This window comes from Pelophylax lessonae (assembly GCF_965119305.1).
Source record: "Pelophylax lessonae genome assembly, chromosome: 6".
Lineage (NCBI taxonomy): Eukaryota > Metazoa > Chordata > Amphibia > Anura > Ranidae > Pelophylax > Pelophylax lessonae.
Window position 1 is genome coordinate 183,843,972 of NC_138773.1, and position 26,877 is coordinate 183,870,848.

General features: G+C 42.9%; 1 protein-coding gene across 2 annotated transcripts in view; it reads right to left on the bottom strand.

Annotated features, from left to right (window-relative positions):
• The window catches only part of GULP1 (GULP PTB domain containing engulfment adaptor 1), a 788,491-nt gene that overhangs the window by 335,902 nt on the left and 425,712 nt on the right, over positions 1–26,877 (bottom strand). For both annotated transcript variants that reach the window (XM_082260575.1, XM_082260574.1), the window contains exon 5: positions 23,889–23,960. In XM_082260575.1, coding sequence (XP_082116701.1) covers positions 23,889–23,960 — 72 coding nt within the window. The remainder of the gene's footprint in view (positions 1–23,888; positions 23,961–26,877) is intronic.

Genomic DNA, 26,877 nt, shown 5'->3' on the forward strand with positions numbered 1-26,877 from the left:
GACTTAGAGATTTTGTGTTTCTTTACCATGCTGCTAACATTTTGTGGATCAGTACTGCTTGGATCTTGATGAAGGGGACATACCCCGAAAGCTTGTCCTGAAAAATTGTATGTTAGTGCAAATAAAAAAAGTATCACGGACAGTACTCAATGGTCTCTGTCGCAAGTGCACTAATACGGCTACAATTACCTCAAGCATAACAACAACTTACAAAGCCATCCACAGCTCTGCCCCCAGCTACATCACTAGCCTAGTCTCAAGATACCAACCTAATCATTCTCTTTGTTCCTCCCAAGATCTCCTGCTCTCTGACTCCCTAGTCACCTCCTCTCATGCTCACCTCCAGGATTTTTACAGAGCCTCTCCAATACTCTGGAACTCCTTACCCCAATCTATCTGACTATCTCCTACTCTATTCGATTTTAGACATTCCCTGAAAACCCTCCTCTTCAGAGAAGCCTATCCTACCCACACCTAACAACTGTATTTTCATTTTCTCCATCAGCTCATCCCAAACAGTTATTGCCTTTTGTTTAACTTGACCCTCCCTTCTAGATTGTAAAGCTCTATGGAGCAGGGCCCTCTGATTCCTCCTGTATTGAATTGAATTGTAACTGTATTGTCTGCCCTCACGTTGTAAAGCACTGCACAAACTGTTGGTGCTATATACCGTAAATCCTGTATAATGATAATTTTAAAAAATCCTATAGAAAATGCCTGTCACAGCACACCACAGGTATGATCAAAAATAGGTAATGATCAAACCACACTACTTCTATCATTTGTATACACTACTGAGTATATTAATTACTTTTGTAATGACAAGAAAGCATTTTTCATTCCCAACTGAGTTTGTGTTATTATAATTAAAACAAACAAACCAAAAAGCATATAACCATTTGCTCAAATTCAACAAACTTATTATAAATGCATTTTTCCTACCAATGCAATTATAATTGCAATTACTTTTAATTAGACATCATTTGATATTGTTCATTAATTTCCATGAAGTACAATTGTTTAATTCCAAATTTATTGAAAATTGACTACAGCGCAGTTAAATATCATATTTTTTTCCAATAATTTTCATTTACATTTTTTTTAAAGGCTATAGAGTGGTTATTTTATATTATATCATAACAAATTTTGTTAACACAATAGATTGTGATGCTTTTAGTGCTGGCATTCATGTATTAATTATTCCAAAATTAACTATATCTATGTGATTTTTGCTGAGAAAACCATACCTATCAAATGTCCCTCATTTGAAGGATTGTTCCTCTTTTGGAACCAAGTCTATCTGTCGCTCTTTCCTTTTTTGTTGTCCCTTCTTCCAGTCTCATGTATAGATCGCCATTAAAAAAGCACACAATTTAATCACCAAAAATACTTAACTACTCTAAACCCACCTTTCTTAACTGGGGTGCTGTCTGGGTTCATCAGGGGGTGTCGTCAAATAAAGGAAATAACATTTACAAAAAAATGCCCATTAACTGTACAAGGGATCAAGGGTGACATCGGTTGCTAGGATGCAGGCAGCCAGCCTGCACAGTGTTCTTGGTTGCCCCTCCCTACATCAGGGTCAGTGTGTTGTATGAATTTGCTCCCTTGTTAAAGGCTGCATTATAGGAGTGAACCATGCTGGTGCAAAAAATATTAGCTCTAGTACACTGAGTTTCGGGGGTCTGGACACACTACTCTTCATTATCCACCAACAATCAATATCAATATAGATAACAATCAAGTATCATGTATCATGTGTGAGGAATTAGATATGAATGCTTTGTTTCATACACACTTTCTCCAACATATGCTTTATATTTCGGTCTGTTTCTACTCTACTTCTGAAACAAACAAGAGTCTCCCACTGCATTGTATGGTCTGCCAAGAAAAAAGACCTGGTTTCCAACTCTCAGAACTCAAAAACAGCTATTTTTACAGTGGTAATTTTATTAAATATTCATGCTTTGAATATTCTATTTTCCCAAGCTTGCTGATTCCTTTTAAGTACCTAGGTTGGCATTTGTTTTGAATTTAAAAACATATACAGTTCAGATTGACTTCAGTTCAGTCACACCTTTCCACTGCTTGGGATTGTGGTTGTAAAGTCTCATGTTTTTTTGGTTTTTCACCTTAATGCATTCTATGCATTAAGGTGAAAAACCTTCTGTGCTGCAGCTTCCCCAGACCCCCCCCCCCTTTCTCTTATCTGAGCCCGATCCGATCCAGCGATCCAGCGGTCCAGGTACCAATGCAAAAAGTTTTTTTTTAAATATAGATTTTTCAAGAGCAGTGATTTTAGTGATGCTTAACGTGCAACAATAAAAATAAAAAATTCCTGGGGGGTCCTCATAGTCTGCCTGTAAAGTGGCACATCTGTAGCATGCATAGAACATGCTGCAGCAAAATCCATGACAGACCCTTATCTGAGCATGCAGCCTGGCAGGTCAGAAAAAGGGGGAGACGAGTGAGCCCCCCCCCTCCTGAACCATACTAGGCCACATGCCCTCAACATGAGTGGATAGGTGCTTTGGAGCAGGGGGTCTCTGCCCCCCTGCCCCAAAGCACCTAGTCCCTATGTTGATGGAGACAAGGGCCTCATCCCCCCATCTGTGGCCAGTGATTATGGGGGTATGCGGGCAATTCACCAAAAAAGTGTCAAAGAGTAATAAAAACACAGAGACAGCTTTTGACAATTTCTTTTTTAAAAAATAAAAAAAACAGTGTCCCCTGATGTAAATCCATTGTCAAATATGCCACCCGCCGCACCCGAAAAAGAAATTTGAAAAATGCTCCCACTGTTCATGAAGGCCATCCACCTACTGCAGGCTTCGCCATATGGCAGTTCTTTTATAGAGAAGGGTGGGGCCACCTAGTGACATCACCTGGAGGCACCGCCCCCTTGTGAAGTTGCTGACACAGCATGCACCAGTCCGTGAAGTCACAAGGGGGCAGTGCCCCCAGGTGACATCACTAGGTGGCCCCGCCCTTCCCTATAAAAGAACTGTCAAACGGCGGAGCCTGCAGTAGGCGGGCAGCCATCGTGGACAGCGAGAACTTTTTCGGGGGCGGCGTGACTGATGATAGATTTTTATCAGGGGACACTTTTTTTTTTTTAATAGAGGAATTGTCAAAAACTGTCTGTTTTTTTTACTTATTGACACTTTTTTGGTACTACCCCATCCTCATTCACCTGGGGGAGTGGGATCTGGGGCCCCTTTTGTTAAAGGTTTGCTTCTATGTACTGATCAGCCCCCTTGCCTGCATACCCCCACAACCACCGGCCACAGTTGTGGGGATGAGGCCCTTGTTCCCATCAACATGGGGACAAGGTGCTTTGGGGAGGGGGGCAGAGCCCCCCCTGCCCCAGAGAACCCTACAGCCCCATGTTGAGGGCATGTTGCCTGGTATGGTTTTTTAAAATTGATTGCTTTTTTTTCTACTATTTTATTTTTTGTTTAACTGTCAGTGGGGAAGCCCTTTGACAGTTGATGACTCATCGGTTGCTAAGGACGCCACGGCCAACTTCCCAGCCCTGCTACTTAACAACCACGTTTTAGTGCGCCCTGATTGGGCAAAGCTTTGTGCATTGCAGGGCGTTCGGCGGGGTGGACACAATGCAAATTCGGGTTTTCCCTGAACAGGCAGGAACAGCCAATGTTCTGCCAGAACTCATGCTCAGGCCAAACCATTCACCCAACTCTAGTCCTGAGTTTCACCAGGCAGGAAAAGAGGAACAATCTCCAATAACAGTAAAGGAAGAAATAAAAATGGATTTTTGTAAGATCTTACCGTAAAATCCTTTTCTCTTAAGCTCATTGACAGACGTAGTCCTCCTTGATTAATATCAACTCGGGTTATACTGCCCTCTACAGGAGTAGGACTAGACAGGAAAGAAAACGTTCTGGCCACACCCTAGGGGCAGTCCCAGAGGGTATATCCTCTCACTTCCTGCTACAGCAAATCAGTTATGTCACAAAGCAGTGTTTAGATAATTTAACCCAACCCAACTCAAAAACAGAGGGGCGGGTACTACGTCTGTCAATGAGCTTAAGAGAAAAGGATTTTACGGTAAGATCTTACAAAAATCCATTTTTCTCTGTCGCTCATTGACAGATGTAGTCCTCCTTGATTAATATCAACTCAGGACGTCCCAAAGCAGTGCCACAAATGAGGGGTGGGAAAATGGAAATCAAAATCCAATCTAGAAGGCCCAACCGGTGCCAACTAGAAGTTTTAAAGGCTCATCAATCAAAGGATGAGACTCAACTGAAAATCCAACGGAAAAAAACCCTCGAGGTAGACCACCGGTCTCCTCAAATTGCGGCCTGCAAAACCTTGCGGCCAAATGAGGCATCCGCCGATGCCATCACATCAACTTTATAAAATTTTGTAAAGGTATGCACCGACGACCAGGTAGCCGCCTTGCAAACCTGGACCACTGACGCCTGATGGCGGTAGGCCCAGGAAGTACTGAGCGCTCGAGTGGAGTGCGCCTTAACAGGGAACGGAGGATTCCGACCCTTAATAGAATAAGCCTGTACCACCGTCTGTCTAATCCATTTGGAGATAGTCGCGGCAGATGCAGGCAACCCCTTTCTGGGGCCATCCGTGATCACCAAAAGTGAATCCGTCTTACGGAACGATTCCGTAGTCTTCAGGTATACCCTGATTGCCCGATCCACATCCAAGGAATGCAACGCATATTCCTGAGGATGATTGGGCTTAGGACACAAGGAAGGTAGCACAATATCTTCATTCAGATGAAAATCTGAAACCACCTTAGGAAGAAAGGATGGCTTCGGATGAAGAACTACCTTATCCCTATGAACCACTAGATATGGGAAATGGCATGATAATGCAGCCAGTTCCGACACCCTGTGTGCAGAAGTAATAGCCACCAAGAAGGCCATCTTCTGGGATAATGTAAGCAAGGGAATCTCCCTGATATTTTCAAAGGGAGGTTTCTGAAGAACCGACAACACCAAATTAAGATCCCAGGGTGGTAAGGGCGCGCGCACTGGCAAAGCCAAGTGCTGCACCCCCTGGATGAAATTCCGCACCAAGGAATGAGTAGCCAGAGGCTTCTGGAAGAAGATTGCTAACGCTGAAACTTGACCCTTGATAGTGCTCAAGGATAGTTTCTGCTCAACCCCCTTTTGCAGAAAAAAACAAGATTCGGGTCACCGAATAGGTAGGTGGGGGAAAACTCCTACGATTCACACCACGCCATATAAGCCTTCCATGTGCGATAATAGACTTTGCTGGAAGTTGCTTTCCTTGCTTTAATTAGAGTAGGAATAACTGAAGGTGACAATCCTCTGTCCTTCAGTACCTGGGTCTCAATGGCCAGGCCGTTAAAGCCAGCGACTGTAAAGCATGATGGAAGATCGGTCCTTGAGACCGCAGATCCTCCCTGAGAAGAAGTCTCCAAGGAGCGTCCGCGACTAGTCTTGCCCAAGTCGGCGAACCCGGCTTGACGAGGCTAGCCCGGAATTACCAGGATAACTGGAGTTCCCTCCACCTCTATCCTGCGGAGAAATCTCAGCAGTAACTTGAGAGGGGGGAAGACATACAGTAACTGATACTGCCCCTACGGGGCGCTCAGCGCGTCTGCTGCGTCCGCTAGAGGATCGCGGGCGCGAGCCCTGTTGAGCCGACATGCCAACAGATCCATATCCGGGGTGCCCCAATGAAGGGACAGCTGGTGAAATACCTCTGGATGAAGAGACTATTCTTGATCCAGAATCTGATGGCTGAGATAATCTGCCTGTCCACCCCCGGGATGAATATCGCGGAGAGAGCTGGAACAACTGTTCCGCCCAATAAAGAATGTTGGCCACTTCTATGGCCGCCAGGGCACTCTTGGTGCCCCTTGGTGATTGACATAAGTCATGACCGTGGCATAGTTCAATTGGATCCGAACCGGGTTGCCCTGGAGCTGCTTGGTCCAGTAAATCGGACAAAGTCTGATCGCTCTCAGTTCCAACATATTTATCGGTAAACTGGAATTTATCAGAAGAAATGACTTCCCCTGGCTGAGCATCGGAGACCGAAGCCACCAGACCAGAATCTCCCTGGTCCGCTCGCTCAATCAGATCCGATTGTCCAGGGAATCGGGATTCTGATTCCATTTGAGAAGAATCTCCTCTTGGAGAATTCAGGTATGAGACTGGGCAAACGGTACTGCCTCTAAGGAGGCGACCATCAGCCCCAGCCAGTTGACAGACAGCAACATCCGAATCATTGACTGAATCTTCTGGAGTTTCTACGCAAGGAGAAACACTCTTGCCAAGGATGTATCCAAAATTAGGCCCAGATAGTTCAGTCTCCTGGTGGGAACCAGGGATGATCTTTGGGAAAAGCAACGAAAACGCTGATGCCCTGCGAAGATGGAGATATGAAGATAGGCATCCTAAATGTCTATGGACGCCAGGAAATCCTCCTGATGCAGGGAGGCCACCACTGTATGGATGGGCTCCATCTTTTCCAAGACCAGAATTGGATGCACCTAGCCCTTTTTCCTGGGCATTGTGAACCGGTTCGACTAGAACTCCTCCAAGGAATGGGAACTACCACTGCTTGTTGCATCAAGCTGTCCCCCGCAAAGCTTTTTAAGCGACCCGGGGATGTCGAATATTGGAAGGGAAGAATCGCACCGGTGGAAGTGATCGAAACTCGATCTTGTATCCCGACCATATGACCTTGCGAACCCCTTTATCCGGGATTCTGGAAAGCCCTGGATCCGGAAACCGGTGAAGAAGTCCCCCCACCCTAGAGATGGGTGGGGCCCATTCTGTCAATCCAACGGGATAACAGTGGCTTTATTTAGTCTGGAAATCGGTGAGTCCACTATTGGTGGTACCGTCCATCTTTGTAATGAGGGATTCCTCAAATGATAGCGCCTAGCAATGCGTTTGGAAATAGCAGGGGCTCGTTTACGGACGACCCCATTTGGGCAAGGGAAACCCTTCACCATTTTGGTAGGCTTGCTAGTACCAAAAAAGGAATATGAGTCTCAGCTACCTCTGCCGGTGTAACCTCAAGATTTAAGGTTTCCCGGACAGACACAACTAGTGCTTCCACCAACGCTTCTTGTGCTATGGCGGAGGCAGAAGCGTCCTCATCACTGTCTGAGGAGACCGTACCTGAGACAACAACCCCAGAAAAGGGACTGCAATGACCAGCTCAGAATCCGTATCTGAAGTATCAGATGACATAGGGGTAGGCGGGGGTCGCTCTTCTTGACCCCCGTCCCTGACAGGCTACCTCCACCCGGGATACCAAAGACTCCAAAACTGCTGATAATGCATCATCACAAGTGGGGTACTGGAGGGTCCTGCGGCCACCCCGAGGGGATCAGGTGGGGGTACATGTGTGGCAGGGTTCATGTAACAAGACACTTGCCAGCAAACACAAAAAAATTAATTGCAAGAAAAAAACATTTTTTTTTCTACTTAGTCCCCCAGCGCAATAGCGCCCCTCAGTCTACCTGCTTGGACCCTTCAGAAAGAGAGAGAGAGAGACCCCAAGGCTCACCTGATGCACAGAAGTTTCTTATCAACTTGCTTCCAGCACTGTCTGTTACAGACAGGAAGTCTTTGGCTTGCTTTCCCGGGCCAAGGAGGCAGCTCCGCCCCTTTACACGCCTTCCGGCGCCTCCCAATTACTCCACGAGGTGTTTGGTCACCTCAAACATGGCCGCCCCCATGCTGGAGACACGAGGCTTTGCCAATATGGCGGCCTCGTGCGATCTGCAGGAAAATGGCGGCAGCCTGTGTAGGATAGCGGCGGCTTGCAAGCTAGCAGTGGCCTGCGGGAGGTGTGCATTCGGCCTGTGCGGCCTGCGGGAGTGCCTCGGCCTGCGGGAGGTGTCCTCGGCCTGCGGGAGGCTGTGCGGCCTGTGGAAGTGACCGACTTTCTGGAAGGATGACGATCTGTGGCTGCAGTAACTCAGGCATAGGCATCGGCCTGTGTACACACTATGACAGGTAGGATACCTCTATACCTCAATAGTAATGCCTTTTAGTAGTCTGCCACTGACTTCAGTCACCCTTACAGTCATATAGTGACTTTAGATAGTCAGCTCCCAAACCAAGCCTCCTGGTTTCTATTCACAAAATCACACTCAAATTGGGGGATCTGTGACCTGTTATAGGATAGAGGGGAGACCCAGAAACTGAGTGTCCGACCATCCCAGAGAGGGGCCCGCGTCCACCAACAAACCCGACGGGGGGAGAGGGGGAACATTCTACTCACCATACCGGAACCAGGCGGGTGCCAACTCCTGACAGAACCCCTCTCCACCGGGGTGGGGGGGCTGTCGGCCAATACGGATGCCGTGACTCTGCTGGTCATTGGCGTCCAGGCGAGATGTTTAACTCGCAGGGTCAGTCCCCGTCAAGTGGGACTATGTCGCGGCCGACCCAGCGCGGAGCTATGGCCTGCCCGCGCTCGTAGGCTGAACTGGGATGACCACTGGATCTCAACATCCAGCCCGTCGCCCAGTTTCAGCGTGCTTGCTTGAAGATCTCACAGGAACACTGGAGAAAAAAAGCTGTTTAAAAAAGTATTTCTAAAAAAATCCTGCCAGGACCGAAGATCCTAGCAAGGAATCTAGGTCCTTACTCCTAAATAGACAGAAAAAAACTGATTTGCTGTAGCAGGAAGTGAGAGGATATACCCTCTGGGACTGCCCCTAGGGTGTGGCCAGAACGTTTTCTTTCCTGTCTAGTCCTACTCCTGTAGAGGGCAGTATAACCCGAGTTGATATTAATCAAGGAGGACTACGTCTGTCAATGAGCGACAGAGAAAAATGTTTTTTCCATTACGGAAGGGGAAAACAAGAATCCCGGTCTTCCTGTTGAAGATTCTACCTCACTTTCTGTCTAGTGAAAATATTCTCATTGCAACAAGAAATGAAGGGAAAACAAGCAAAGGATGGCAGCAAAAAACTTGACAGGGGTTCTAAACAGCTGCTGAGAAGAGAATGAGAATGAGAATGAGGACTCTGTGTCCTTATTCGCTTTGTATATCTTAAAAGTATTCAGATTCCCAAGCTTTCACTAAAATCCTTGCATAAAATAAAAGGTTGCGCACATGTGGCCTGATATGGTTTAGGAGATAGGGAGCTGTATAGCCATCGTCCCTCTCCTTTCTGGCCTGCCAGGTTGCATGCTCTGACAATAGTCCCCCTAAAGATTACACCAGACCTGATGGGCCTGGTTTAAATATTAGGGAAACTCCCACTCTTGTTTCTTAACTAAATCCGGTTTCCTAAATAAGGGTTTGATGTAGATGTTACAGTAATAGGGAACCTGCAGAAAAATAAAAAAAAAATTGGCGTAGAGGTTTCTTGATAATTTATACCCGAGCCTTCGGATATGAATTTAATCACTTGCTGGGCAATTTGAACATTATTTGAATAATTTTTCTGAACCGCTAAACATTATATATATTTTCTGAAAGCAGAGGCTCTGGAGAATAAAATGGTGGCTTTTGTTGAATGAAACTCCATGATATTTGCTCAGCCATTTATCAAATGCAAATTTTCAGGAAGAAATACATTTTAATACATTTTAGTGCATACAAACACAATGTAATACTATTTATTTTTAGATAAAATATAAAAGATCATTTTCCATGAGTAACTAGATATCAAACATGTCAAAATGTAAAATTGAACATGCCTTGTGAAATGGCAACAAATTATGGTACCGAAAATTTTCATAGGGGGCTTTAAAAGCCTTTACAGGTTATTAGTGTAGACTTTTGTGGCAATGCCTCATACATGTGGTGCAATCATTGTTCACATATGCATGCTGGACCTGCATGCGCATTTGCATGGGAGCACAGGGGGCACGGTTGCTTTAATTTTTTTCATTTAAATTTATTTTTTACATTATCTATTCATTTAAAAAAGACAGGGCAGTGACAGGTATTTATGAAGAAATCAGTGGTTTGTTAGACCCCTGATATGTCCTCTGCCCTTCGTTTAAACACAGATCATGTTTGATCGGATGCTTCCTCAGTTGTAATGGTCAGGGAAAAACAACTTTAAAACCAGAAGGGATAAAGTCCTTGTCGCGCCTGGTATAGCCATTTGCTGTCCAGGATGTTTATATATGTACGCTGGATGGCAAGTGATAAAGGGACACTTTTTTTTTTTTTTGACAAGTCTTTTGTTAAAAAAAAAAAGTTCCACAATATAGATCCATGCCAATCACAATGCCTGACACCCACGGACTGCCAGCCAACTGCTGCTTCCTTAGCAACCACTGAAAGCAGGAAGCTGCCATGTTCATCCACACCACATGCCCTATACATTTTGCATTCGGATGAAGATTTAAACAGCAAATGCTCAGTCTAAATGTAAGTAACATTTCTAGTCTCTACCAAGCAAAAAACTATTTCTTGGCTCCGATCTATCCAAAAATAAAGAAAAAAAGAATGTTTTGCCTTTAGTTACAATTTAAACTCTAAGGGTCAGATTGCATCATTTGAAATGCAGTCCGGATGCGTTCCAGATGCTTTTCTGCATGCATGTTTTTGACGTGTTTTTAATGCGTTTCAGTGTATTTTTGGTGCATTTTTGATGCAGTCCAGTGCATTTTTTCCCCTTCTTTGTTCTTAAATAAGGGCATGTATGTTCCAGTGCATTTTTGGTGCGTTTAGGTGTGTTCCAGTGAATTTTTAAAGCATTTTACAGCATTCCAGTGCAGGAAAATGCAGCATGTTCTACTTTTTTTTTCTGGAACTGGAACGCACTGGAACTGCAAGCACTGGTGTGAACTATGCCATTGAAATCCTTATAACCTACTTTCCATGCGTTTTTGATGCAGAAAAAAATGCACTGGACTGCATGTGGTGTGATTTGGCCCTCCATTTTCAGGTCAGAAATTTGTCTACACCTATAAGCATCTGACACTGGGTTTACTCAAAACTGATATAATCCAAGTTCTCTGAATTCTAACATTTATTTCATTGTGTGGTGCAATGCCAGGATCCTGCAGACTATCAGTACACTGTCTGCCTGTACCCCCGATATAGGCAGGCAGGTACTAAATGGCAGAAAGAATCAATGGATTACGAGAGTGTTCACTAGCACCTTCGCAGTTCATTGACTACTACTTGTAGTTCATTTATTCACAGAACTTTGTGAATGAAGGATGCAGCCATGTGGGCGGGGACTCACATTGCCACACTGTTTTTAAATTCTGACAGCGGGTTTGGGGATAAGATCCCCTTGCCCACTGTCACAGGGAGGGGGGAGCTGGGGGGAGAGGAGGCAAGAGCTGGAACATGTTACATGTTGCACACTAAACACTGGTGGAACATTTAACATGTTTCAAAGGTGAACTTATCCTTTAAGTAGAACAATGGTCTCCCATGGGCTAAAACACTTATACTAACCTCAGGACCCTGCATTACACAGTACACAGAACACAGACATGCAATAGTTTTAGTAAATATAAACTGGTAAATACCTTTTCTCATTAACGGTTAGAGCAGTCTTGTGACTTCTATCAGTGTCTGGTTAAAGCTTATAGGAGGATTTTTCATTCTCCTTTGATTGTCCTATGAGGCTGCAGGACCCCTAAGCCTCTGTCTGGGCAGTGCTATTTGGCCATGTGCTGATCACATGCACTCCCCCCCCCAAGAAAAAAAAATCTCTAGCAATACACACCAAACTGAGCATGTGCAGTTTGCCCCCAAGGTTCTTTTATATCAGGAGATGGATTGGGGACTGTGAAAGAAAAGGAGGATCAGAGAAGACAGAATCAAACAGCCTTTTTACACAATGCAGAGGATTAACCTCTTAAGTTCCACAATAAGAATAACAAGCATGCTTTACTGCATATAGAGACTGATGTTACTGTTGTGGGTTGAAGTAACACTTTAACCTCTTCGGGACCACTCACCGCCTTTTTACTGCGGCAGTGCGGCCCTCCTGCACAAACCGACGTAGACCTACATCGGTCGCGCACCTGCAGCTAGGGTGCAAGCGTGCGCCAGGGGCGGCGCGCTCCCGCCCCCACTCAGCAGTGGGGAAGCACAGGGCAGATGGCTCCAACTGCCGCCTGACACCCGCAATCTCTCCCCGCTGACAGAGAAGGACGGTCAGCTGTTGTAAACACAGCTGACCGTTCTTCTCCCTGGAATGATCATAGAGTCACTGTGATCCTTCTATATAGGATCACAGGTCTCTATGATCATTTCACAAGCCACGCCCCAACCCCACAGTTAGAATTACTACCCTAGGGTCACATTTAAACCCTTGATCACCCACAGTGTTAACCCCTTCCCTGCCAGTGTCATTATTACAGTAACAGTGCATATTTTTAGCACCGATTACTGTAGTAATGTCACTGGTACCCCCAAAAGTGTCAAAAATGTCATTTAGGGGTCAGATCTGTTCGCCGCAATGTTGCAGTCCCGCTAAAAATCGCAGATCGCCATCATTACTATTAAAAAAAAAAAACAATAAAAATTACATCAATTTTTCCTGTAGTTAGTAGACGTGATATCTTTTGTGCAAACCAATCAAAACACGCTTATTGCAATTTTTTTTACCACAAATATGTAGCAGAAAACAAATTGGCCTAACATAATAAAAAAAATTGATTTTTACATTTTTTTTTTTTGAGAATGTTATATAGCAGAAAGTGAAAAATATTGTTTTTTTGTTCAGAATTGTCGCAAAAAATAAAAATCGCACAGGTGATCAAATACCACCAAAAGATAGCTCTATTTGTGGGGAAAAAAAGGATATCAATTTTATATGGGTACAGCGTCGCACGACCACACAATTGTCCATTAACCTAGCGGTATTCCCAAGTGTGGCAGTGCCAAAAGCGGTAACCCCGAGCCACACTCGGGGTACCGCCAGAAGCATTGCTGGATCCTGGTAGAGGGGTTACTTACCTTGTCACTGGGATCCAGCGATGTATGCGGGTGGTGTGCGGCGGCGGATCTTCCTCTCGATGCTTTCTGTGCCCCGGCTTCCGTCTCCTGCGACGTGACGTTCACGGCGGCAAATTCAAAAAATTAAAAGCACAAACACACTGATACACTGTAATTCTATTACATTACTAAAATAAAATAAATTGACCTTTGATTGCCCCCCAGTGCTTTCTCCATTGCCCTTCCTGCATTTTTCCTGTACCTTGTGTCTGGATACTGCAGAGCGACCATGGCATCAAAAAAGCGCGCCGCCACCTCAAAAGCGGTATATGACCTGCTGGAGAACAGCGACAGTGATACAGAATCACTTGCAGAATGGAGTGATAGCGATTTGTGGAGAAGTTTGTCATCGGACGCAGAAAGCAATTTCAGCAACGATCCTGCAACTGTGCCCAGCGATGTGCGGATTTGGTGCTTGATCGACTGCGGTACGGAGCACGTAGCGCCCCCAAGGTTCCCGTTTACCGGAGCACCTGGTATCAAAGTGGATGTTAAGGATGACAACCCCTTGGCATACCTGCAACTCTTTTTGACCGATGATGTTATTGAAAAGATTGTTGTGGAAACAAATCGGTACCAGGAGCAACAAGCTGCAGCGTATCAGCGGTTTTCAAGGAGCAGGATGTGGGAACCCGTGACCAAAGCGGACATCTGGAAGTTTCTGGGCCTAATTATTCTGCTGGGAGTGGTGGGGAAACCCCTGCAGAAGTGGTATTGGACTACCAACAAATTACTGGCCACTCCTTTTTTTGGCACGGTTATGTCGGAATACAAATTTTCGCTCATTATGAAGTATTTGCACTTTACAAATAATGACAAATTTGACGAGACTTCTCATCCAACACCAAAACTCAAAAAGATTTTGGACATTTATCAAATCATTTTGAAACATTCTCAGCAGTCTTATGTGCCAGAAAGAGACATTTGTATAGACGAAAGTCTTAATAAAGGAAAAGGAATTGACTGGACATCCAAATATGACAATCGTGACAAGGTAGACGCGTTTCACACACTGACTGTGTGCTTAATCATTACTTAGATGAAAGTCAAATGGTCTATAAAGAAAGACTCAGCTGGATACAGTATATTGCGTCCAAGAGAGCACGCTTTGGCATAAAGTCATTTATGCTATGTGAATCCAGCTCTGAATATATTTGGAATTCGGTCCTATACACCGGGAGAGGAACCAAATTCAATGAAAGGTTCAGCAGCTATGGAATGGCAACCACTTCAGTCCTTACGCTGATTGAGCCATTGCTGAATCAGGGGTACTGTGTCACCACAGACAATTTTTATACATCCCCAGAACTGTTTGAGTTCATTTTACAACACAAGACGGATGCGTATGGGACCGTTAGAGCTAACCGGCGTGACATGCTTTGCCACCTTTGCCAACAAAAAGCTCAAGCCTGGAGAAATAGTTGCCTGGCAGAAAGGAAAAATTATGGCACTGAGATGGCGCGACAAAAAAGATGTCTGCCTGATGAGTACCATCCACAACATCTCTACTGTCATTGTACACACAAAAGGTGGAAAAGATGTGATGAAACCACAACTGGTGATGGATTACAATAACACCATGGGAGGTGTGGACAGAGCTGACCAGGCCATGACTTTTTATCCGGTAATGTGGAAACAACAAAAAAAATATTATAAAAAAAATATTCAGGCATCTCCTTGAACAGTGTTTGTGGAATGCATTTATTCTCCTAAAAAAGAAGAGTGACAGGCCTGTGGTTCATGTGGATTTTGTGTGGAAAATTGCCGAACTGATATTTCTCAGGCACCAAACACCAACGGCTGTAAATAGATCCGGATGGCGTGCTGCTGGTGTTGTGAACCCCGAACGCCTGACCGGTCGTCACTTTATGGACCACATTCCACCAATGGAAGTCTGCACCCACAAGGATGTGTGTGGTTTGCTGTTCCAAACGTGACGACACTGGAAGGAAAATCCAAAAAGAAACGCGGTACTACTGTCCAGACTGTGACGTTGGAGTTTGTGCTGTACCCTGTTTTAAAATTTTACACACCCGGGATGTTTACTGAAGCAATATGACCATTAATATTGTATCCTTGTTTGACCAAAAAAAATGTCAGTGTTTTTGATTACGTTATTTACTATAATTTCTTTATTTTTATTTTTTTTTCCAAAACACTATAATTTATTGAATAAAAAAAGTGTTATTATTATTATATTATTATTTGTTATTATTTTATAGTTATTTATTATATTATAATTTAGGATTTTGTGTTTCAAACTTTATCATACTCGGGATGTTATAAAGAAGAACGCACAGTAAAAAAAAATCATGTATAAATAGTTGGTTTGGGCTGCTCATCCTTAAGATCTACTAGCAAAATAATGGTACCGCTTTCAGCACCAAAAATCCGAAATAATCATACCGCCAGGGAGGTTAAAATAACGCAGTGCTGAAATGCAAAATATGGCCTGGTCATTAACCACTTAAGCCCCGGAGGATTTGGCTGCTAAAGGACCAGGGGTTTTTTTGCGATTTTTTACTGCGTGACTTTAACGGACAATTGCGCGGTCGTGCGACGCTGTACCTAAACGAATTTGACGTCCTTTTTTTCCCACAAACAGAGCTTTCTTTTGGTGGTATTTGATCACCTGTGCGATTTTTTGATCACGCGCTATAAACAAAAAAAGAGCGTAAATTTTGCAAAAATAACAATATTTTTCACATTTTTTTATATGAAATTCCCCAAAAAAAAAAGTAAAAATCAAAATTTTTTAACATTTTTCGGCCAATTTGTTTTATGCTACCTATGTTTGGTAAAAAAAATCGCAAAAAGCGTATTTTGATTGGTTTGCGCAAAAGTTATCGCGTTTACTAACAAAGAGAAAGATTTTTGTCATTTTTGGTGTTTTTTTTTTTAACGCGTAATGGCGGCGATCTGCGATTTTTTTTCGGTACTGCGACATTGCGGCGGACAGATCGGACCCTTGACTGACATTTTTGACACTTTTGGGGTTACCAGTGACATTACTGCAGTAATCAGTGCTATACATATGCACTGTTACTGCAAAAATGACACTGGCAGGGAAGGGGTTAACTTTATTGGGAAGGGAGGGGTTAAGTGTGTCCTAGGGGCGTGCTTTCTACTGTGTAGGGACATTGCTATTGGTGTAAAAGCAAAGATCAACCGTTCTACATAGTAGAACGGTCAGATCTTTACTTTTACACAGGGAGAACTGACAGGCAGCTTGTTTACACAAGCTGCTCTGTCTTTCTCCCTTCACAGGAGCGATCGTAGTGTGGCCGGCGGACATCGAGTCCGCCGGTCACACGCACTGACTTGCCTGTGAACGAGCCGCGGCGGGCGCGCGCCTCGGCGGGCGCGCGCCCGCTCGCTATAGGCTCGCAAGTCAGTGACAGGCGAGTGACGTACCGATACGTCACTCTGCCTGGCCGGGGCTGACCGCCGCAGTATATAGTCGTGCGGCGGTCGGCAACCGGTTAAGGGGGAAAATCTTCCGGTCCAGAAGTGGTTAAATTAGTATTAACCCCCCCCCCCCCCAAAAAAAAAAAATTGTAATACAGTATACTGCGATTTACCAAATATTGGATGTGGTGGCTGCATCTGTTTCCTTTTTTTTTTTTTTTCAAATATATTTTATTTTAAAGATTGAACAAAAGGCCAGTACAGTACAAGGTAATCAAAACAGTCCAGTAACATGAGGCATTCAGCAATCAGAGAATACGACCATCTTATGTAGAGTAAATACCAACTCCCAAAGTCATGTAAAAACATTGGTATTGTCAACACCATAAAAGGGACAACAGACCCAGCGTAAGAGTCATAGGCACTAAGACATGTCTGAGGTAACTGAAGGTGTGGCTGTAAACATCTGGGTGAGAGCACCATAGACCTGGAGCCAAGGTCTTAACATTTAATCCACCATAGTAGCTGTATCTATCGCAGCTGGAAGAGAAAGAGAAGAAAGCAGAGGAAAAAGGAAAGAAAAGGGGGGGAACGGCACAACAGGGTAGAACAGAATGGGCGAGGGGAGGGAAGGGGGACAGCTCCGTGCGGGGCCATATGCCTCCCCCAGGCAGGCACTATGCCTGGATTCAGGAGCACATCAAGGATTTCCCTCTATCAGAGAGGACGAAAACCTTTGGTTTCCTTTTTTTAGGCATTTTTCCTTTATGAGCCAGCCAATAAGTCTGTTTCTATTACCCTTTGACAAAACCATCTAATTCTGCTAGTCTAACACTACCCTGTCCCCAAGCTGACAAAGCTGCTGTCTAAAGGTGTCTCTGTTGCTTCTCTTGTGGAATGGACACCCTAAGACAGGAAGCATGTTGCTAGTCAGATCACTACATAAAACTAACACTATGCAGTGTTGATCTCCTCTGAGAAAGGGGGGATTTTTAAGGCAATAATGCATGAAAAAACAATATAAATAAAACGTGAAAAATGTATTGGTTAAAAACAGCATTTCATATCATAGATACATGGATATACAAATTCCCTGGCCGAATGTGGAAAACCACAGCAGGCCATGGATCACAAAAACATGTGACATATATCTTGTTGTACAAAAATAGAAATCCAAAATATGGAGATGTGTAACAAAAAAAAAGGGATGTATTACCTCTCCTACACCAGGGTACAGCCCTAGGTGAGGGAGGGCATCAATCCAACGCGTTTCGAATGATTAAACAAACTTTTAGTTCCAGTCTTCGTCAGGGATATGTATACTAGTCCCTTTATTTTCTTACCTAAAGAAAAATACCAAACAAACAAACACATACAAAAGAAAGAACAATGGAAAACTACATTAGAGGCATGAATAACATAACCCATCCAACACCTGAATCCAAGATCATGGATGTGATAGATGGACGAAGGTGAAAACAATGTGTATGTATATATATATCTATAAATACCTACCATTGCCTCCTCATGGCAACCAAATGTTGTCCTTGCTAAAAGGATCCAAGCTTCAGCGAAAAGGTGATAAGCTACCACTGTTATTCCAAAAAGAAAAACCTGAATGGCTTACAAATAGTCCTGGATATGAGGTCTGGCACCCATCATTTGCCCTTCCAGTAGACTCACGGGGTATGTATCAACAAAAAGATACCCCTTAACATGTGGTGCCTAAAAACAATAAAAGGTATGTATATTATTGGGAGCGGAAACAAATATAGAAAAAAAAATTATAAAATCTATATAGTAAGACATGAAGTGGTGCCTGTAACCCAATTAACCCAACTGCAAAAAGTTCCAGTAGGGGGTGGGGACACAACTGGGGTCATATGCCTGTACATTGGGCCAATAGACCCTAATGCCTAGCCAAAAATAAAGTGAACCCCCCAAGAAGAAAAAGTGTCACCCAATTGTTACTTACAGGCATCCAAAAAAATGTAGATCAAAATCCTTAAAGGATATGGGTTCAGCCCAAACAGGTCCCACTGGAGTTGCAGAAAAGCCAACAAGTAGTGGATATGCCAAAGCTGGTAGCTCCCAAACCGGCTTATCACCTTTTCGCTGAAGCTTGGATCCTTTTAGCAAGGACAACATTTGGTTGCCATGAGGAGGCAATGGTAGGTATTTATAGATATATATATACATACACATTGTTTTCACCTTTGTCCATCTATCACATCTTGGATTCAGGTGTTGGATGGGTTATGTTATTCATGCCTCTAATGTAGTCTTCCATTGTTCTTTCTTTTGTACGTGTTTGTTTGTTTGGTATTTTTCTTTAGGTAAGAAAATAAAGGGACTAGTATACATATCCCTGACGAAGACTGGAACTAAAAGTTTGTTTAATCATTCGAAACGCGTTGGATTGATGCTCTCCCTCACCTAGGGCTGTACCCTGGTGTAGGAGAGGTAATACATCCCTTTTTTTTTTGTTACACATCTCCATATTTTGGATTTCTATTTTTGTACAACAAGATATATGTCACATGTTTTTGTGATCCATGGCCTGCTGTGGTTTTCCACATTCGGCCAGGGAATTTGTATATCCATGTATCTATGATATGAAATGCTGTTTTTAACCAATACATTTTTCACATTTTATTTATATTGTTTTTTCATGCATTATTGCCCTAAAAATCCCCCCTTTCTCAGAGGAGATCAACACTGCATAGAGTTAGTTTTATGTATTGAATTATTGGGATGATGGCAATTGGAGGCACCAATCATCTGGAACTAATTTTTGCTAGTCAGATCACTAGGTGGAAATAAAGAAAAAAAAAATACAAAAAGAAAAAAGAAAACTAATGCAGCTACCTCATAAGGGTTGGTAAGCTTCAATGTATAAAATGTTAGTTTTTTTTTTTGAATAAACGTTTTATTGATAAAAACAAAAAGGAACAATGACAAGCGATAACAATGTGGCAAAGTCAGCAGATACAAAGACAAATAATATAACACATCCGAGAGCAACATAGACCGCACCTAGGTGCAGGAGTCCGAAATATGCAGCAGATATACAAACAAAGACAAGTCAAGTATGACCTGGCAAAAAATACATGATCAACACTTAGGTACAATACTGCGTTAGGAGGGGCCGATGCGGCTTGGGCACGAGCCCCCCACATGGGCCAAAACAAGTATGCAATAGGGCTAAATGCTCTCAGATGGGGTAGGTGGAGAGTACTGGGTAGAACAGCTAAGGGGAAAGGTATAAACTCCGACCCATCAACCTGGAGAGATATGGAAGGGGGCGGTCAGGGGGCAGTAAAATAACAGTTTCAGAAGGTACACCCCAGGAATAGACACCCCCAAGGGGAACACACTGCGTCCAGAACCGGGGGACCACCATCCACAAATGTGAACGGACCGCTCCTCACTGAGAATGGGTACGGGAGGTAAAGGGGATTAGGGGGGGGCAGGAGAAAACGAAAGGGGGAGGCGGACGCTGGAAGCGTCTCGAGGCAGCGGGTTAGGAGAGCAGTTGTAAAAGGGAGATAGGAGAGCAGGAAAGGCAAACTAAGTAGGAAGAAGGGGCTAGAAGCCAGAGATAGGGAGGGAAGGAGAAGAGGAGTGTGGGTGCACTCCCCCAGATTTCGGCCGAAAGACAGGAATGGCGGGGTAGCATGTGACCAGACTAAGTATTCAGCAGATGACGGATAAAATGTTAGTTTTTGGGGTTAACACTATTTTTATAGTACATGAGCACTTAGAGTTTTCTCTTTTCTCTTGGTCCCCCTGCAAAGTTGCATACATACCTGTTGATCCTGCCCATGAAGTCCACCTAATGTAGCTTCTAGTGATGGTGAGGCAGTGATACTTCACTGACCCTGAATTCAGAGATTGCTACTCTCATGTAGATGGGGCCTGCTTGCACTACATTGTGATGGGATGATGTTGCAGTCGGCATGGCTCTCACCACTGTCACTGCTGATTCACAAGTGTACAGTTTGTCAATCAGCACCTGGCTACACCTAGTCCTGCCCACTGCTTTCTGAACTGAATTTTATTTCTGCATCATATGTGCAAAGTTCTTCTGGAAGGGGACAGATATCATCTCACTATTGATAAAATGGTTGCCTTTTGCTTGCAGATTTATTATGAAAAAGTCATTTTTACAGCATCTCTCCTATAAATGCAAATTTCTGCATATTATTGTCTCTTCAAAAACACTGCAAGTACAGAAAATTTCTCATTGATCCTGCCAGAAATGCAGCCAGCTCCCTACTTTCTGTAATGTGCTAACAATGCTGCTACTGCCGCACTGAAGCTGCAGGAAGGGGAAACAGCAGGTAGCTGGTGTGAAAGGGGACAAATGATGAGAACGTAATCAAGAAGAAGTTATGGAGATGAAGGGAGGTGGATGTGCTGATGTAGGTTTTGGCTGAATCTACACTTTAAGTGCAGTAACATAGAGCATCCAACCAGAATTCAACTAATACTGCGCGTACATAGAGCAAACTTTGGGTTGCTTTCTGCATATACTGTAAGAATAGGCTCATGGACAGCAAAGCAGGTGGTTCATTTTAATACACAATAAAAAAGACATAAACACTTGCCTTCCATCAGCTAACCTGATTCTCCAATCAACCAGCAATGAAAAAAAAGTCAGCGCATACAGAGCGCTATAGATTACCCATCTGACAATAGTGACTGGCCTAGTGCTGTCACATGGAATGATTCACATGTTCCACCACACCTGGCATCCAAGTAAATTACTAATTACGTATACTCTTTATACAGTGCCTTGCAAAAGTATTCGGCCCCCTTGATTTTTGTGAACTTTTGCCACCTTTCAGGCTTCAAATATAAAGATATAAAACTGTAATTTTTTGTGAAGAATCAACAACAAGTGGGACACAATCATGAAGTGGAACAAAATTTATTGGATATTTCAAACTTTTTTAACAAATAAAAAACTGAAAAATTGGGCGTGCAAAATTAATCAGCCCCCTTAAGTTAATACTTTGTAGCGCCACCTTTTGCTGCGATTACAGCTGTAAGTCACTTGGGGTATGTCTCTATCAGTTTTGCACATCAGGAGACTGAAATTTTTGCCCATTCCTCCTTGCAAAACAGCTTGAGCTCAGTGAGGTTGGATGGAGAGCGTTTGTGAACAGAAGTTTTCAGTTCTTTCCACAAATTCTCGATTGGATTCAGGTCTGGACTTTGACTTGGCCATTCTAACACCTGGATATGTTTATTTGTGAACCATTCCATTGTAGATTTTGCTTTATGTTTTGGATCATTGTCTTGTTGGAAGACAAATCTCCGTCCCAGTCTCAGGTCTTTTGCAGACTCCATCAGGTTTTCTTCCAGAATGGTCCTGTATTTGGCTCCATCCATCTTCCCATCAATTTTAACCATCTTCCCTGTCCCTGCTGAAGAAAAGTAGGCCCAAACCATGATGCTGCCACCACCATGTTTGACAGTGGGGATGGTGTGTTCAGGGTGATGAGCTGTGTTGCTTTTACGCCAAACATAACATTTTGCATTGTTGAAAAAAAGTTCGATTTTGGTTTCATCTGACCAGAGCACCTTCTTCCACATGTTTGGGGTGTCTCCCAGGTGGCTTGTGGCAAACTTTAAACAACACTTTTTATGGATATCTTTAAGAAATGGCTTTCTTCTTGCCACTCTTCCATAAAGGCCAGATTTGTGCAGTATACGACTGATTGTTGTCCTATGGACAGAGTCTCCCACCTCAGCTGTAGATCTCTGCAGTTCATCCGGAGTGATCATGGGCTTCTTGGCTGCATCTCTGATAAGTCTTCTCCTTGTATGAGCTGAAAGTTTAGAGGGATGGCCAGGTCTTCGTAGATTTGCAGTGGTCTGATACTCCTTCCATTTCAATATTATCGCTTGCACAGTGCTCCTTGGGATGTTTAAAGCTTGGGAAATCTTTTTGTATCCAAATCCAGCTTTGAACTTCTCCACAACAGTATCTCGGACCTGCCTGGTGTGTTCCTTGTTCTTCATGATGCTCTCTGCGCTTTAAACGGACCTCTGAGACTATCACAGTGCAGGTGCATTTATACGGAGACTTGATTACACACAGGTGGATTCTATTTATCATCATTAGTCATTTAGGTCAACATTGGATCATTCAGAGATCCTCACTGAACGTCTGGAGAGAGTTTGCTGCACTGAAAGTAAAGGGGCTAAATAATTTTGCACGCCCAATTTTTCAGTTTTTATTTGATAACAAAGTTTGAAATATCCAATAAAGTTTGCTCCACTTCATAATTGTGTCCCACTTGTTGTTGATTCTTCACAAAAAATGACAGTTTTATATCTTTATGTTTGAAGCCTGAAATGTGGCAAAAATTTGAAAAGTTCAAGGGGGCCGAATACTAAAGATACGAATATTAAAAAAATAAAAGCAAATTCAGCCTTTAACTACAGTATGTGACAACTGGGGCATCTTGATAAGAATGGCTAAGTGATTATGCTAAAATATTTCTTGATGTCATATATTTGATGTTATTTTTTGTTACTTTTCATATAGATAGTTAAGTGACTGTCTCTTTGTATGTTTGAAAAGGGGCAATTTATCCTGTTAAATTCATGCAAATTGGACTCCATACAGAACAGCTTCTACCAGTAAGAGAACAATGATAAGCATTATCATGCCAGAAGCCTATTATAATATATATATATATATATATATATATATATATATATATATATATATTTTTTTTTTTTTATTAATATGTATTTATGCATGTGGTGATGCAAGCAGTCTATGAAAACCTTTAGTACATGCGAGCAGTCTATGACAATTTTTTGCAATATGTGACACTCTCTGTCACCCTTTGTAACATCTGAGTACTAACAGTATTATTTTATTTTTATTATTTCAGGTTCTTATATAGCGCTGTCAATTTACGCAGCGCTTTACATATACATTGCACATTCACATCAGTCCTTGCCCTCAAGGAGCGTACAATCTAAGGTCCCTAACTCACATTCATACATACACAGTAGGGCCAATTTTATACAGGATCCAATTAACCTACCAGCATGTCTTTGGAGTGTGGGAGGAAACCGAAGTACCCGGAGGAAACCCACGCAGGCACAGGGAGAACATGCAAACTCCAGGCAGGTAGTGTTTTGGTTGGGATTCGAACCAGTGACCTTCTTGCTGCTAGGTGAAAGTGCTAACCACTACAGTAGATTTTAGACTTATTCAAAAATTCTGCTACTGAAAAACATTAGTGATCAAAATTATTTTCCTAATAGTCTAAATCTTTTATATGGATTTCAAATAAACCCACTGCTATACAATGCTTAGTATATTTTGCCACAATAATTTAGGCCTACATCTGCCTAAATGTAGTTTAAAGGTGTGTCCTCACTCTAACTTGATAGACAACCTAGTCTGATACTGCTCCTATTCACAGAAAGAGATTTAGAAACCCTCTCCTTTAAAACAAAACTAGTATATTAAGTCTATATTTTCTTACCTTGAGTTTTCTAACTGCATCTCTCACTATTTCAGTGCCTTTAGGTTGTTCAACCTCTGTGCTTCCAAGGAACTGCAAAAGAAAATAAGTAGTTAGTTCACAGGGTAACATTTTTCGGCATTGACATTTTGTTACATGTAAAGAAAATGTCAAGTGAAATCAAACTTTCCAGTTTAGCCAATGGCTAAGTGTCTAGATGGCTGCCAATTAAATCTCAAGAAAAAAAAGAGGTCCTCAGCTCACATCTGTTGAATCCTTTCATTGGCATGTCTGATTTTAATTGGATTCAATCATGCCTGGATCAAACACAGAGCTGTACTTAGACAAAAAATAAAAATAAATAAATAAATGTAAAACATATATGGCAGAATTGATAAACTACTTGGTAATTTTTCTGCTCTCACTCTTCTATGTTTCTGCTTCTTCATTGGATCAGTCTCACAGCACCCAAAAAACATCAGGCCACAATCTCCCAATACTGCTGTTTGCCAGCTGAATCAGAACAAAATGTAATGTCCAAAATGCTGCTAGCTAGGAGTGATGGGCTCAGGCATGTTCGGATGGAGCCCGCCAGGAAGCCCTCACTGTACACCACCATTCATAGGCAGTGAGGAATTTCCCGGCCCACAGCTGCACATAAACATGCTGCCTATGATTGGCCCGAGCCCATCGCTACTAGCCAGTCACTTTAACCACTTCAGCTCTAGAAGATTTTAACCCCTTTATGACCAAGCCATTGTTTGCTATTTGGCACTGCTCTACTTTAACTGGGAATTGTGCGCTGTACCCCAAAAAAATTATTAGCATTTTTTCCACACAAATAGAGCTTTCTTTTGGTGGTATTTGATCACTACTGAGTTTTTCTATTTTTTTCTATATAAATTAAAAAATACCGAAAAGTTTGAAAAAAAAGATATACAGTGTATACAGTGCATTGCGAAAGTATTTGGCCCCCTTGACCTTTGCGACCTTTTGCCACATTTCAGGCTTCAAACATAAAGATATAAAACTGTAATTTTTTGTGAAGAACCAACAACAAGTGGGACACAATCATGAAGTGGAATGAAATTTATTGGGTATTTCAAACTTTTTTAACAAATAAATAACTGAAAAATTGGGCATGCAAAATTATTCAGCCCCTTTACTTTCAGTGCAGCAAACTCTCTCCAGAAGTTCAGTGAGGATCTCTGAATGATCCAATGTTGACCTAAATGACTAATGATGATAAATAGAATCCACCTGTGTGTAATCAAGTCTCCGTATAAATGCACCTGCACTGTGATAGTCTCATAGGTCCGTTTAAAGTGCAGAGAGCATCATGAAGAACAAGGAACACACCAGGCAGGTCCGAGATACTGTTGTGGAGAAGCTTAACCGCTTCCATACAGAGCAGTTAGACACCCTTCCTGCCCAGACCAATTTTCAGCTTTCAGCACTCTCACACTTTGAATGACAATTGCTCAGTAGAGATGTATAGAACTGTTCGCCGGCGAACAGTTCCCGGCGAACTTAGCATGTTCGCGTTCGCCGCTGCCGGCGAACATATGCGATGTTCGGTCCGCCCCCCATAAGACATCATTGAGGCAAACTTTGACCCTGAACTTTACAGTCAGCAGACACATTTCCAGCCAATCAGCGTACCTCCCTCCCACACCCTCCTACCTCCTATAAATAAGCAAGGGCAGCATCCATCTTAGATCATTCTGAAGCAGTGTGTGTAGTGAGAGTAGGGAGAGCTGCTGCTGCTGCTGCTGCTGCTGTTAAGCTAGGGACAGTTAGTCAGTGTTCCTGGTCTTGCAGTGTTCTTGGTCCACTACTGCTGTAATATCAGCACCCCAAAAAGCCCTTCTAAGGGCTGGTATTTGTGGTTTTTTTTTTTTTTTATATATATATATATATATATATACCTAGCGTCCCCAAAAGCCCTTTTAAGGGCTGGTAATTGAGTTGTTTCTTCATATATATATATATCTATATCTATCTAGTGTCCCCAAAAGCCCTTTTAAGGGCTGGTAATTGAGGATTTTTTTATTTATATATATACATATATATATATATACAGTGTCCCCAAAAGCCCTTTCAAGGGCTGGTAAGGTAATAGATTTTTTTCTTTATATATATATATATATATATATATATCTATTGTACACTGCAGTTGCCTGCCCGCTGTGTGTGAGAGGCCACAGACCTACCACAGACTGTACTGTGTGCACACCACACTCATTTCGGGTGGCACAGGCACAGTACCTGGCATTTTAAAAAATATTTTTTTTTCCTCTGTCATAATTGCAGTGAGTGCTGTGTTAGGTCCACAGAGTGCACTGTACCCACTGCAGTGCACTGCCCACCACTGATATATATACGTTGGCACAGCATCTTGTTGCAATAAATTGAAAAAAAAAAATATTTTTTATTATTGCAGTTGCCTGGGCTGCCAGTGACTGTCAGGTCCACAGAGTGTACTGTGCCCACTGCAGTGCCACTGTGTGCCCACCCACCACTGATATATAAGGTGGCACAGCACCTTGCAAAGTAAAAAAAATATATATTTTTTTTTAAATTGCAGTTGCCTGGGTGCCAGTGACTGCTGTCAGGTCCACAGAGAGTGTACTGTGCCACTGCCCACCCACCACTGATATATAAGGTGGCACAGCAGCTTGCAAAGTAAAAAAAATATATATATTTTTTTAAATTGCAGTTGCCTGGGTGCCAGTGACTGCTGTCAGGTCCACAGAGAGTGTACTGTGCCACTGCCCACCCACCACTGATATATAAGGTGGCACAGCAGCTTGCAAAGTAAAATATATATATATATTTTTTTAAATTGCAGTTGCCTGGGTGCCAGTGACTGCTGTCAGGTCCACAGAGAGTGTACTGTGCCACTGCACACCCACCACTGATATATAAGGTGGCACAGCAGCTTGCAAAGTAAAAAAATATATATATATTTTTTAAATTGCAGTTGTCTGGGTGCCAGTGACTGCTGTCA